At 46.6% G+C, this 11,651-nt stretch overlaps 1 protein-coding gene and 1 non-coding gene across 2 annotated transcripts in view; one reads left to right on the forward strand and one right to left on the reverse strand.

Annotated features, from left to right (window-relative positions):
- Positions 1-11,651, forward strand: part of Eif3l (eukaryotic translation initiation factor 3 subunit L) — a 28,293-nt gene extending 16,642 nt beyond the window's left edge. Inside the window, exons 9-13 of the mRNA XM_076853307.2 lie at positions 1,965-2,119; positions 2,915-3,085; positions 4,786-5,283; positions 10,491-10,571; positions 11,466-11,651. Coding sequence (XP_076709422.1) covers positions 1,965-2,119; positions 2,915-3,085; positions 4,786-5,283; positions 10,491-10,571; positions 11,466-11,504 — 944 coding nt within the window. The 3' untranslated portion in view covers positions 11,505-11,651. The remainder of the gene's footprint in view (positions 1-1,964; positions 2,120-2,914; positions 3,086-4,785; positions 5,284-10,490; positions 10,572-11,465) is intronic.
- LOC143398778 (U6 spliceosomal RNA) lies at positions 9,490-9,596 on the reverse strand. The gene has a single exon (XR_013091362.1). It is a non-coding gene; the product is annotated as a U6 spliceosomal RNA (small nuclear RNA).

The following is an 11,651-nucleotide window of genomic DNA, read 5'->3' on the forward strand; positions in this document are numbered from 1 at the left end:
TACTTGAGATTAAACCAAGCATCTCCCACATGCTACATAAGCGCTCTACCACTGAGTTGTATTTCTGCCCCCTTGTAAAATATTTTCAAATAGGATATTGTTAAGTTGGCCAGGCTGGCCTTAAAATTGGAATTTTCCTGCCTCCTAGGACTGGTTTGCTAGGCATCTGCCACCCAGCCTGGCTTGAACCTATCTTATTGAGATGTGCATTTGTGAATTCTTCGACTTTTTATCCAGGGGCTTTTGTTTATATTAGCATTTCTCAAACTTTATGGTGTCAAGACCACTTTATGCTCTTGAAACACTGAGAACCACATATTTTTTTTTCAATGAAAATGGCATTTTTTAAATAAAATATTTTTAGTTGTAGATGGACACAATACCTTTATTTTGTTTATTTAGGTTTATGTGGTGCTGGGGATCAAATCCAGGGCTTCACACATCTAGGCAAGTGCTCTACCACTGAGCCACAACCACAGCCCTGAAAATGGCATTTTTGCAGATCTCTGGTATCTTATTTGGTAGAATATAGCAGCAGCTATGGTCTTATTCCTGCTTCTGCATTCAGTCTCATAGCCTTTTCAGTTGGAACCGATGTTCTCATCCTCCATATCAGGAGCAGTATGTATCTCTTTGAAACCTGACCAGTGGTAATTGTGTATAATTTACTTGCAGTGAGGAACTTTGTTAGATTAGGTTATTGTTCTAGCTAGGTGCAGTGGTGCACACCAGTAATCCCAGCAACTCTAGAAGCTGAGGTGGGAGGATTGCAAGTTCAAGGCCAGCCGTAGCAACTTAGCATGACCCTACCAAAATAAAGAAATAAAAAGGTCTGGGAACATTGCTCAGTGGTGAAGCACCCAGTTCAATCCCCAGTACCAAATAAATAAATAATTTATTGGTCTGTTCTGCAATTTAAATGTCTTTTTTTCCACGTACAATTTTTCTAAATATTTTTTTTTTAAGAGAGAGAGAGAGAGAGAACTTTTTAATATTTATTTTTTAGTTTTGGCAGACACAACATCTTTATTTGTATGTGATGCTGAGGATCGAACCCAGTGCTGCGTGCATGTCAGGCGAGCGCGCTACCGTTTGAGCCACATCCCCAGCTCCAATTTTTCTAAATATTGGCATTCTTAATTATAAAGATCTTTCAATTAAAACAGATGTTATTACACATCTGTTTTTAAAAAATCATTTGGAGCTGATGGTGCAGCTCCACGGTAGAGACATGCTAGCGTGTTCAAGGCCCTGGGTTCAGTCCCCAGCACCAAAAGAGGAAAAGCATATTTATTATCAGGTCAGCTGTTGAACTCATGGTGGGTAGAAATTTTACAAAATCTTAGTTTTGCTTAAATGTTCAAATTTTAAACTGACACAAAATACTGTCAGTTGTTTTCATTAAAGTGTGTTAGGTTTTACCTTGTTTATTTTTTAAAGAGAATGACTTCCAAATAACCCAAATCTGAATAACCCTGGTTTGTGTGTGCCAGTATTTTTTCAAGTAAAAATGGAGCTCCTTGACGATGAGGGATTGTTCTCTTAGGAGCAATAAGAGAACTAGTGGCTTCTGGCGCAGGGCTGCCTGGCTCTGTGAAGTTGTCTTTGCATTGTCATCGTACGGCTTGTGGGGCAGGCAGCAGCATCTTATTAGCAACCAGCTTTGTCTTCGTGGGGCGGGGTGGGTGAGAGTTGAGAGGCCGCTCACATTCTCAGGTGTGTTGGGATAAAAACCAAACTAAACAAAATGAACTGCCCCCTCCCCATGCAGCTGTGGGTGAAGTTAAGATTAGCGGAAGGCCAGGTGTGGAGCTGCTCAGTATTCCCTCAAAGGCAGTTAGTTCCTCTTACAGAAGCTTTAAAGGCTGACGCCGGATGAGGAGTTAACTGAGTGACATTCCAACACAGCCTTGCCTTCCCTTACTTGCCCCTGCTGAAGCATTCACAGTATCTGTCCCTCTCAGGTGACCCCGAGAGTGTGGCCGGGGAGTATGGACGGCACTCCCTCTACAAGATGCTAGGCTACTTCAGCCTGGTGGGGCTCCTGCGTCTGCACTCCCTGTTGGGGGATTACTACCAGGCCATCAAGGTGCTCGAGAATATTGAACTCAACAAGAAGGTACGTGCCGTGGCCTCCAGCCCACCTTCCCAGAGCTGGAACCTCTGTTTTGAGAGGGCCTCCAATCTCTTAGGACACATTTTCAGGAGAGGACTCTTTCCCTAGGCCAGGTGAAAATTGAGAGTAAAGTTGTGTAAACCGCTGAATACCGCGTGGTTAATGACACGGGATATTCACCAATCTTTTGGTTCTGCCTTCAAGCAGAGTGGCAATGAGAGCTTTTTACTATTCAACATCACTAGTCTAAAAAATTAACAAAAGATCTGGCTCTATTGGGTACAGGGGTGCACACCTGTAATCCTGGCTCCTCCTGACGCAGGAGGATCGCAAATTCAAGGCCACCTGGACAACTTTGCAAGATACTGTCTCAAAATTTAGAATTTTAAAGAGTTGGAGATTTAGCTCGGTGTCACTGGGTACACTCCTTTGTACCAGACAAGGAGGAAAGAAAAGATTTACTTCTAAGATGGTGTATTTATTGATATAATTCACTGGCATTTTTCCTGGCTTTGGAAAAATGGGTACTTAGCATTTGGTTTGTGTGCATGTGTGTTTCTTGTTTGTCCATTTGTATATAGGGGTTATTTTCAAAAGCAAGGACAGATAAGAAACTGAGATACAGAGGGTTTTAGAGCTAAAAGGTTCATTACCTTTATGTCACAGCTAAGCAGATGGGGATTGTAAATCATATAACTTAATCAGCAGCTCTGACTCCAGAGCCACTGCTTCCTCTGAAAGTTCAGGGCCTATCTGGAATAAATTGGGACTCACAGATCTATCTTCCACCTTCTACAGAGCATGTATTCCCGGGTGCCGGAGTGCCAGGTCACCACATATTATTATGTTGGTTTTGCATATTTGATGATGCGCCGCTACCAGGATGCTATCCGGGTCTTTGCCAATATCCTCCTCTACATCCAGAGGACTAAGAGCATGTTCCAGAGGACCACGTACAAGTATGAGATGGTAAGGGGCTGGCCTGTGCAGCCAGGGTGTCCATCAGCTGGCTCCTAGGGCCATCCCAGATTTGCAACTTTACATGCTTTTATCCAACCCAGTTGAGGGGGTTCTTTTGGTTTGTTTGGTTGGGTTTTTGGTTTGGTTTATTTTTATTGTTATTTGTATTTGTTCTCTTTAGGTATGCCTGGCAGTAAAGTGTATTTTGACATAGTATACATACATGGGTATAACTTCCCATTCTTGTGGTTTACATGACGTGGAGAACCCAACCCAACATAATTGTTTTAGTCAGCTTTTTGCTGCTGTTATTAAAAGACAGACCAGAACAGATTGTAGAGGAGGAAAAGGTTATTTAGGGTTCAAGGTTTCAGAGGTCTCGGTCCACAGACAGCTGACTCCGGTGGTGCTCGAGGAATGGGTGGGGGTGCAGCTCACATGATGATCAGAAAGCATCACCCCTCACCCACCCCTCATGCCCTCACCCACCACTCAGTTAATCCCATCAGGGGATCGATCCATAGGTTGGGTTAAGGTGCAAGAATTTCTCCTGTTAATCTTCTTGCATTGTCTCACATGAGCCTTTGGGGCACACCTCACATCCAAACCATAGCACCAATTTAAAGAATGTCATGCATATTTATGAGGCACAGTGTGATCATTTTCAACATCTATATATACACACATATATCGTTTGTAGTGATCACACTGGAGTAATTTGCATTTTTGTGTCCTTAAATGTTTCTCTTTTTGTGTGTGTTGGGAACCTTCAAGATCCTTTCTTCTAGTTCTTTATAAAACGTCAACTGGAGGTGTCCCACACTAGTACAGTGCTTTCCTGAGGTGCAGGAGGCCCTGGGTTAATTCTCAGTATCCCCCAAATAAATCAATAAGTAAATTATAAACTCTAGTTCTCCTACTGTGCTGGGAAACACTAGTGCCTTCTCCTCCTATTTGGTGCCTATTCTTTGACCTCCTCTCTTGCCCCTCCCCTTCCTGCTCTCTAGTGGCCATCGTCACCCTCTACTTCCATAAAATAAGTTCTTCTAGCTTCTGCATGTGCATAAGAGCATGCAGCGTTTGTCTTGCTGGGCAGGTGCTCTACCACTGACCTCCCCCGGGCCTTGACAGAGTTGGAGTTGAGGGGATGGGAACACGGCTCATGGAGGAACGTCCATCCCCAGCAATGGGAAGAAAAAGACTCCTGCGTGGACACTGCTTCCCAGCAGTTAGCCAGGAGGGGGCACCCTGGACGTGTGGGCTGGGGGTGGTTTTCACACAGGAAGGAGAGCGTGAGCAGAGGGTTCGGGTCTTGAAGTGTGGTGACAGCAGCAGCACCGTCACATTGGCTGGGGCAGGAGAGTAGTGGGTCGGGGTTAGACTGCGCCATTGCCAGCTGGGATCGCAGGCATCAAGTGACACAGGATTTAATTCTGGATGGTAGAAAAGGATTGACTTGCCAGTGATGTGGGGCTAACTGGAGAGGCTGAGACAGTCCAGTGAGGAGTCCAGGAGACAGGGAGGAGGGCTTGACCCAGGAGAGCGAGGGGTGGAGTGGACGTGGCTGGGGAGGTTCCGACTGCTGTGTGCAAGGGGATGGGAGAAGTGAAAGCTTTGTGCAGAGGGCAGCTGGGAGGGTGGGCGGTGGGTTAGGGGGACCCAAAAGTCCCTCTCATTTGACTCTGCGCTCATGTCCTCTCCACCCCCAGATTAACAAACAGAACGAGCAGATGCATGCGCTGCTGGCCATTGCGCTCACCATGTACCCCATGCGGATTGACGAGAGCATCCACCTCCAGCTGCGGGAGAAGTACGGGGACAAGATGCTGCGCATGCAGAAAGGTGACCCGCAGGTCTATGAGGAACTTTTCAGCTATTCCTGCCCCAAGTTCCTGTCGCCTGTGGTGCCCAACTATGACAATGTGCACCCCAATTACCACAAAGAGCCTTTCCTGCAGCAGCTGAAGGTATTTTCTGACGAAGTGCAGCAGCAGGCCCAGCTCTCCACCATCCGCAGCTTCCTCAAGCTCTACACCACCATGCCCGTGGCCAAGCTGGCCGGCTTCCTGGACCTCACCGAGCAGGAGTTCCGCATCCAGCTGCTTGTCTTCAAACACAAGATGAAGAACCTGGTGTGGACCAGTGGCATCTCCGCCCTAGATGGCGAGTTCCAGTCGGCCTCCGAGGTTGACTTCTACATCGATAAGGTAAGGCTGTCTCCTGCTGGCGTCTCAGCACTCTGTTACTTCCTCTCCAAGTGATCAACCCAGGTGTTACAGTTAGCCAGCTCTCGCAGGTTAGACACTGCCGAGGACTAGCGCACTGGCAGAGCTGTGGGAGGCACAGGTTGCCACGTTAAACATGTGCCCAGCAAGGCTTGGCTGAGACAGGGAGTTACACTAAGACTGGGAGGCGAGGAAGAGCTGGCAGAGGGCCCCGTGAGAGCAAAGGGCCAGCGCGGAGGGGAGCCCCCGGTGTTTGAGGGACCACTGCAGTGTGGCTGTGTGGCCTGAGAGGGGAGCTATGGTGGGAAACAAGGTTGGAGAGGGCAGTGGGGATACTCTGGGCCAGCGGAAGCACTTTGCAAGTGGGAGCCACTGTCCTGCTGTCGCCTGCTGCTGCTGTCCTTGGTGTGTGTAAGGAGTCCGCGGTGTTTGTGACCAGCTTCTTTTGCTCAACATTGGCTTGGAGAGAATTACCCTCCATCGCTGCTCTGTGCAGCTGGGATTCAGACATGCTTACTGCCCTGTGAGAGTCCCACATCAACTGCCATTTGTCTGTCCCTGTTGACACGGGGTCATTTGGGCTATTGCAACAAGTATACGTAAGATCGATTTAGGTGGCCGAGGCAACGTAATTGCAAGTTCAGTGACAGCTTGGGCATTAGCAAGATCTGTTTCAAAATAAAAAAGGCCAGGACTGGGGTTGTAGCTCAGTGGTAGAGTGCTTGCCTCGAAAGCATGAGGTACTGGGTTCAATCCTCAGCACCACATAAAAATATATACAAAAATAAAAATATTGTATCCATCTACAACTAAAAAAAAAAATTTTTTTTTTAAATCAAAAAAGGCCATGGATGTAGCTCAATGGTAAAGAGCCCCTAGGTTTAATCCCCAGTACTGGCAGGGTAGGAGGGATGTGTGTATTTTAAAAAGATAGCCACATGGAAGTCACAGTAACATACATTGAATAAGAATTCTGCTGTGCAGGGGCTGGGGTTGTGGCTCAGTGGTAGAGTGCTTGCCTAGCATGTGCGAGGCTCTGAGTTCGATTCTCAGCACCACATATAAATAAATGAATAAAATAAAGATCCATCAATATCTAAAAAAATATTTAAAAAAAAAAAAAAAGAATTCTGCTGAGCAACTCAGGAGGCCAAGGCAGAAGGTTCACAAGTTCGAGGCCAGCCTCAGCAATTACTAAGACTATATCTCAAAAAAACATTAAAAAAAAACAGGGCTGGGGATGTAGCTCAGTGGGGAAGTGCCCCTCAGTTCAATCCCCAGTAACCCCTGCCCATTCCCACCAAAAAAAAAAAAATTCTGGAAGGGGAAGGAAACAGAAACAATGTGTAAGAAATATTGGCTAAGACTATTCTAGAAGAGACAAAAGGACTAGTTCAGTGATCTAATATTCCGTACCTGGGTTTCAAACACATCCTTGAGCACTCTTTTCTTCACTCTTGAGTATAAATGGGGAGGCACTGCTTCCTAGAAAGAACAGTTCTAGCAGTCTAGAGTATTTTAAGTCTGAAAAAAACTCACACAGAAAAACAAAACAACTTGATTTTTGCTTTTGTTTTTTGGTACTGGCTATTTAAAGATAGGGTCTCACTGAGTTGCTTAGGGCCTCACTTTTGCTGAGGCTGGTGATCCTTCTGCCTCAGCCTTCCAAGCTGCTAGGATTACAGGTGTGCGCCACCATGCCCGGCAGCCCTTTTTATTTTTTGAGACAGGGTCTTGCTAGTTGCTTATGGCCTTGTTAGTTGGTAAGGCTGGTTCTGAACTTGTGATCTTACTGTCTTCAGCTTCCTGTGCCACTGGAATTACAGTGGGATTACAGGACTGGCTACCACGTGGCTCCAGCATCTTAATTCTTTTGAAAAAGCTCATGGGGATCCGGAGGTGTAGCCCAACAGTAGGGCACCTCCCAGTGTGCCAGGGGCCCTAAGTTGGGTTTCCAGTGCTGCCGACAAGAGCAACAGAAACATCTTGTTAGGACAAGAGACCCCAGCTCAGTGGTGCAGCACTCGCCTCGAGTGCAGGGACGTTCAGGTTCACTCCGTAGCACAGGAAACTGAACAGTGTCCAGCTTGAACTTGAAGTCAGCACTGGAAATCTTGCTGTAGCTTGCATGTCCTTCCATGAAAGAGCGCAGTAGGCACACGAGCATATGCACATGACAGACAGTTTAAAAACCTTATTTATGCTTCACCCCACCACCCTGGTACTGGGGATCTGAGCCACATCCCCAGCCTTTTAAATCTTTTTTTTTTTTATACTCATGGTGCAGTTCTAAGGGCATGATTATTTTTTGGTATACATGGTTTGCTTTTTGTTCGTTCGTTCCTTTCTTTCTTTCTTTCTTCCTTCCTTCCTTCCTTCCTTCCTTCCTTCCTTCCTTCCTAGGACCCTTAACCACTGAGTCACATTCTCAATCCCTTTTTTTTTTTTTTTTTTAATATTTTTTTACTTGTAGATGGACACATTATTTTCTTTACTTACTTTTATGTGGTGCTGGGGATCAAACTCAGTGCCTCCCACATGCTAGGCAAGCACTCTGCCACTGAGCCATGCCCAGTCCCCTTAACCCTTTTTTTATGCTTTTATTTTGAGATGGGGCCTCACTAAGTTGCTAAGGCTGGCTTTGAATTTGTGATCCTCCTGCCTCAGCCTCCCAAGCTACTGGGATTACAGGCCTGCTCCACCGTGCAGGGCTGGTTTGGTCTTCTCAAACCTATTTACCAGTATTCCTTGGGACCTAGGATAAACATTTATTCCTCTAGAGGGATTTTCTCTGAGCTCTTCAAGGTGTTTGGATGTTATCGACGGGGAACCCCGCAGAAACTAAGCTTAGAGCCAAGTTCCTTAGACCATCCAGGAGACTAGCCAGATTGCAAGTGGGCTGGAGAGTCGCCTTGTGTTTAGTGACATCTCTGGGATGGGCCCTTTTCTGCTTCTTCCCCACTTGATAGCTTTTGCTGGGACTGGGACTGGGATGGAGATGACAGTTTACCTCTGTCTCACCTTTGTGGAGGATAAAGCCCTTTGGGATCCTAGCATTGTAAGGAGCCTGCCCTGACTTCTGTTTTTCCCCACTCAAAATTTTCTAGGATCAGCAGATGTCCTTAGGACAGAGGGCTACTGTGCTTTGCTTAGAATAATTTCTGTTTGGCCTGAGGGTGTAGCTCTTTCTAGAAGGCATGAAGCCCTGAGTTGGATCCCCTATACGACAAGAAAAGAAAATGTTTTCTGTTTTTCCCTAAATAATTATTTTATTTGCTTATCAGTTCTTTGATGTTATAAGGATTAAAAAACAAAATCAAAAATCCCTTTCTTTTTTCTTCAGAAAGTATGTTGGTCTATACTAAGGAGGTTGAGGCAGGAGGATCACAACTTGAGGTCAGCCTCAGCAACTTGGCGAAACCCTGTCTCAAATTTTTAAAAAACCTCAGTGGTGCACACCTGTAATCCCAGTGGCTCGGGAAACAGAGACAGGAGGATTGAGAGTTCAAAGCCAGCCTCAGCAATTTATCAAGGCACTAAGCAACTCAGGGAGACCCTGTCTCTAATAAAATACAAAACAGGGCTGGGCATGTGGCTCAGTGGGGAGTGCCCCCGAGTTCAGTCCCCCATACCCAAAAGGGGGGGGGCTGGAGTGTGTAGCTCCGTGATGGAGTATACCTGGGTGTTGGTCTAAATGTGCTATTAGAAATAGTAGTTTTTGACTGGTTTTTAAAATATAATTTGCATATGTACCTTCATGATGGAAATGGCCTGGTTTTCAAGCACACTGGTTAGTGTTTGTTGGCTCATTCACAGCATGGTTCAGCTGCACCACTGTCTAATGCCAGAACATTTCCAGCCCCCTAAAAAGAGACTCCTCCCATTAGCAGTCACTCCCAGCCCCTCCCTCCTCCATTCCCTGGCACCCACTCACCTCCTGTCTGTGTCTGAATTTGCCTCTTCCTGGCACTTTGTACAGCTGAGTCCATGATCTCTGGCCCCCTGTGTGGCTGCTTCCCTGAGTACTTCTCAACTTTCCTCCACTTTGTAACTTAATGCATCAGTATTTTATTCTTTCTTTTTCTTTTTTTTTTATTATGATCTTGACAATTCATACATTTGAATCAAATGGGGTATAATTTCTCATTTTTCTGATTGTACAGGTTGCAGAATCACACTGGTTATACAAAAAATATGGAATGCTTCACGAATTTGCGTGTCATCCTTGCGCAGGGGCCATGCTAGTCTTCTCTGTATTGTTCCAATTTTAGTATATGTGCTGCCGAAGCGAGCACCAGTATTTTATTCTTTCTTAATGGCTGAATTCCTTGTCAGAGTACTTCACACTTTGGTTTATCGATTAGTTGCTGAGGCTGACTCTGAACTTGGAATCCTCCTGCCTCAGCCTCCTGAGCCATTGAGATTTCAGATGTGCACCACCACTCGCAGTGAACATATATTTTTAATTTTCTTGAGTGTGTATCTAGTTGTGGATGTGCTGGGTCAGTTTAGATTTTTTGTTTTTTTTTAAAGCTCATATTGCTCTAAACTAAATAAATTTCATTTAGGTTTTATGACTTTTGGACAACTTGGTTTTTGGCAGAACTTAACTAAACCTGACATGAGCAGACTCTCCAAAAGTAAACACATCAGTAGTGGAATTTTTCAATGTTGTTTTTAATCATGCTTTTAATAACAAAACACAACTACCTCACCTCTGTGCTGTGCTGTCAAATACCTTCCGTCCTTTCCTCAGCACCTGAAATGTCCACCTTTGGCACTGTCCTACCTGCTGCATCCCTTGTCATCTCAGGGGCCCCGCCTAACTAGTTCCAGTCACCCAGATGATCTAATAAGGTACTTCTGCAGGAATTAGCAGTGTGGTTATTATAGGTAAAATTTTGCTCTGCCACTATATTCAGTTAAATTAATACTGTGTCCCTGGTTTCAAGGCCCCACATCAAATTTTTTTAAATTGCATGTTTTTCCTCTTCTTGCAGCTGACTGATCATGCTCCTCCAGGACTACCATTCCTGTCCTGCCCGCGCGTGTGCAGACACACACACGCCCTTTGCTTTTGAAAAGTAGCACAGGGTTTGATATAGCTTAGCCTTGTCCCTGTGTGCAGGTGGCTCCTGTTCTGGGTGAGCCCCCTCCAATTACGCTCTTCTGCCTGTCCTTTCCCACAGGACATGATCCACATTGCAGACACCAAGGTCGCCAGGCGCTATGGGGATTTCTTCATTCGTCAGATACACAAATTTGAAGAGGTGAGAGGTCAGAGAGAGGATTGTTGGCTGGGAACAGACTCTAGGAAGTGGGTGGGGAGCTTTTAAATTTTTATTTCTCAGGTCTGTTTTCAAGAAAGCCTGAGATTGGCCCTTTAAGCGTCAGAGCTGCCTGGCTGGCTGCTGGGGCTGGGGAGCGAGCAGGGTGGGCCCCTAGGACTGCTGCCTCAGCCCTCTCTGCATCTCTTTCCAAGATCTCCCTCTGCGGGTGGCTGCTCTCCTCGCCCTCCCTGGTATTTCCTAATATGGGTGGATTTGCTGCCTGTTCCTACCCGCCTTCCTCCCTCCCCTCTTGGTGGTGTTCTGCAACTGGGACAGGTCTGGCCAGTTCCTGAGGCTGGAGGACAGGATGCTCCATCCTGACACACTGCGTGCATTCTGTGTCTTGCCCTAGGATGGGTTTTCTGGGTCAGGCCAAACAGCACAGGGTGTGGGGTCTCATGTCGTGGCTACTACTGGAGCCACCGCATCCTGGAGTGCTGAGTCCTCCAGCAGGGCCTGGCCCTTCTGCAGGATCCTGAGAGGGCCCAGTACTCTTCACCCTCCCGCTGTCTGGGTCACACACGTAGGGGCAGTGGGCTGGGGCTGGCTTCCTGCCTGGATCCTGTCCATGGGAAAGGAGAGCTCTGAAGCTCAACTGGAGTCGCCTATCCCAGCCCCTTTCCTGTCCAGGAAACAGGCAGAGCCGGGTAGGGCTTGGGTTTGTTAAGTGTGCAGGGCCACATGGGCATTGGGGCTTTCCGCACGTGTGGACACCCACCCCAGGATGCCTCTTCCTGGCCTCCGGGGGCAGCTGGGAGCCTGCCTGTCGGGTGGGCACACTGTCGGAATTGGTGGGGAAAACCCTTGATCTAGCTTTGCTTCTTTTTCTTCTAGCTTAATCGAACCCTGAAGAAGATGGGACAGAGACCCTGAGGACACTCATGCTCGGGTTGGTTGGAGCCTGTTTTGGTTTTGTGGATGTGAAGTATTTTGTCACCATGAAGCCTTTGAATATCAGCTGTTCAGATTAAGAACAGAAATGCTGTAAATAGGTCCCAGTAAAGCACCTTGGGAGCCAGA

Source organism: Callospermophilus lateralis, chromosome 4 (assembly GCF_048772815.1).
Source record: "Callospermophilus lateralis isolate mCalLat2 chromosome 4, mCalLat2.hap1, whole genome shotgun sequence".
Taxonomy (NCBI): Eukaryota; Metazoa; Chordata; class Mammalia; order Rodentia; family Sciuridae; genus Callospermophilus; species Callospermophilus lateralis.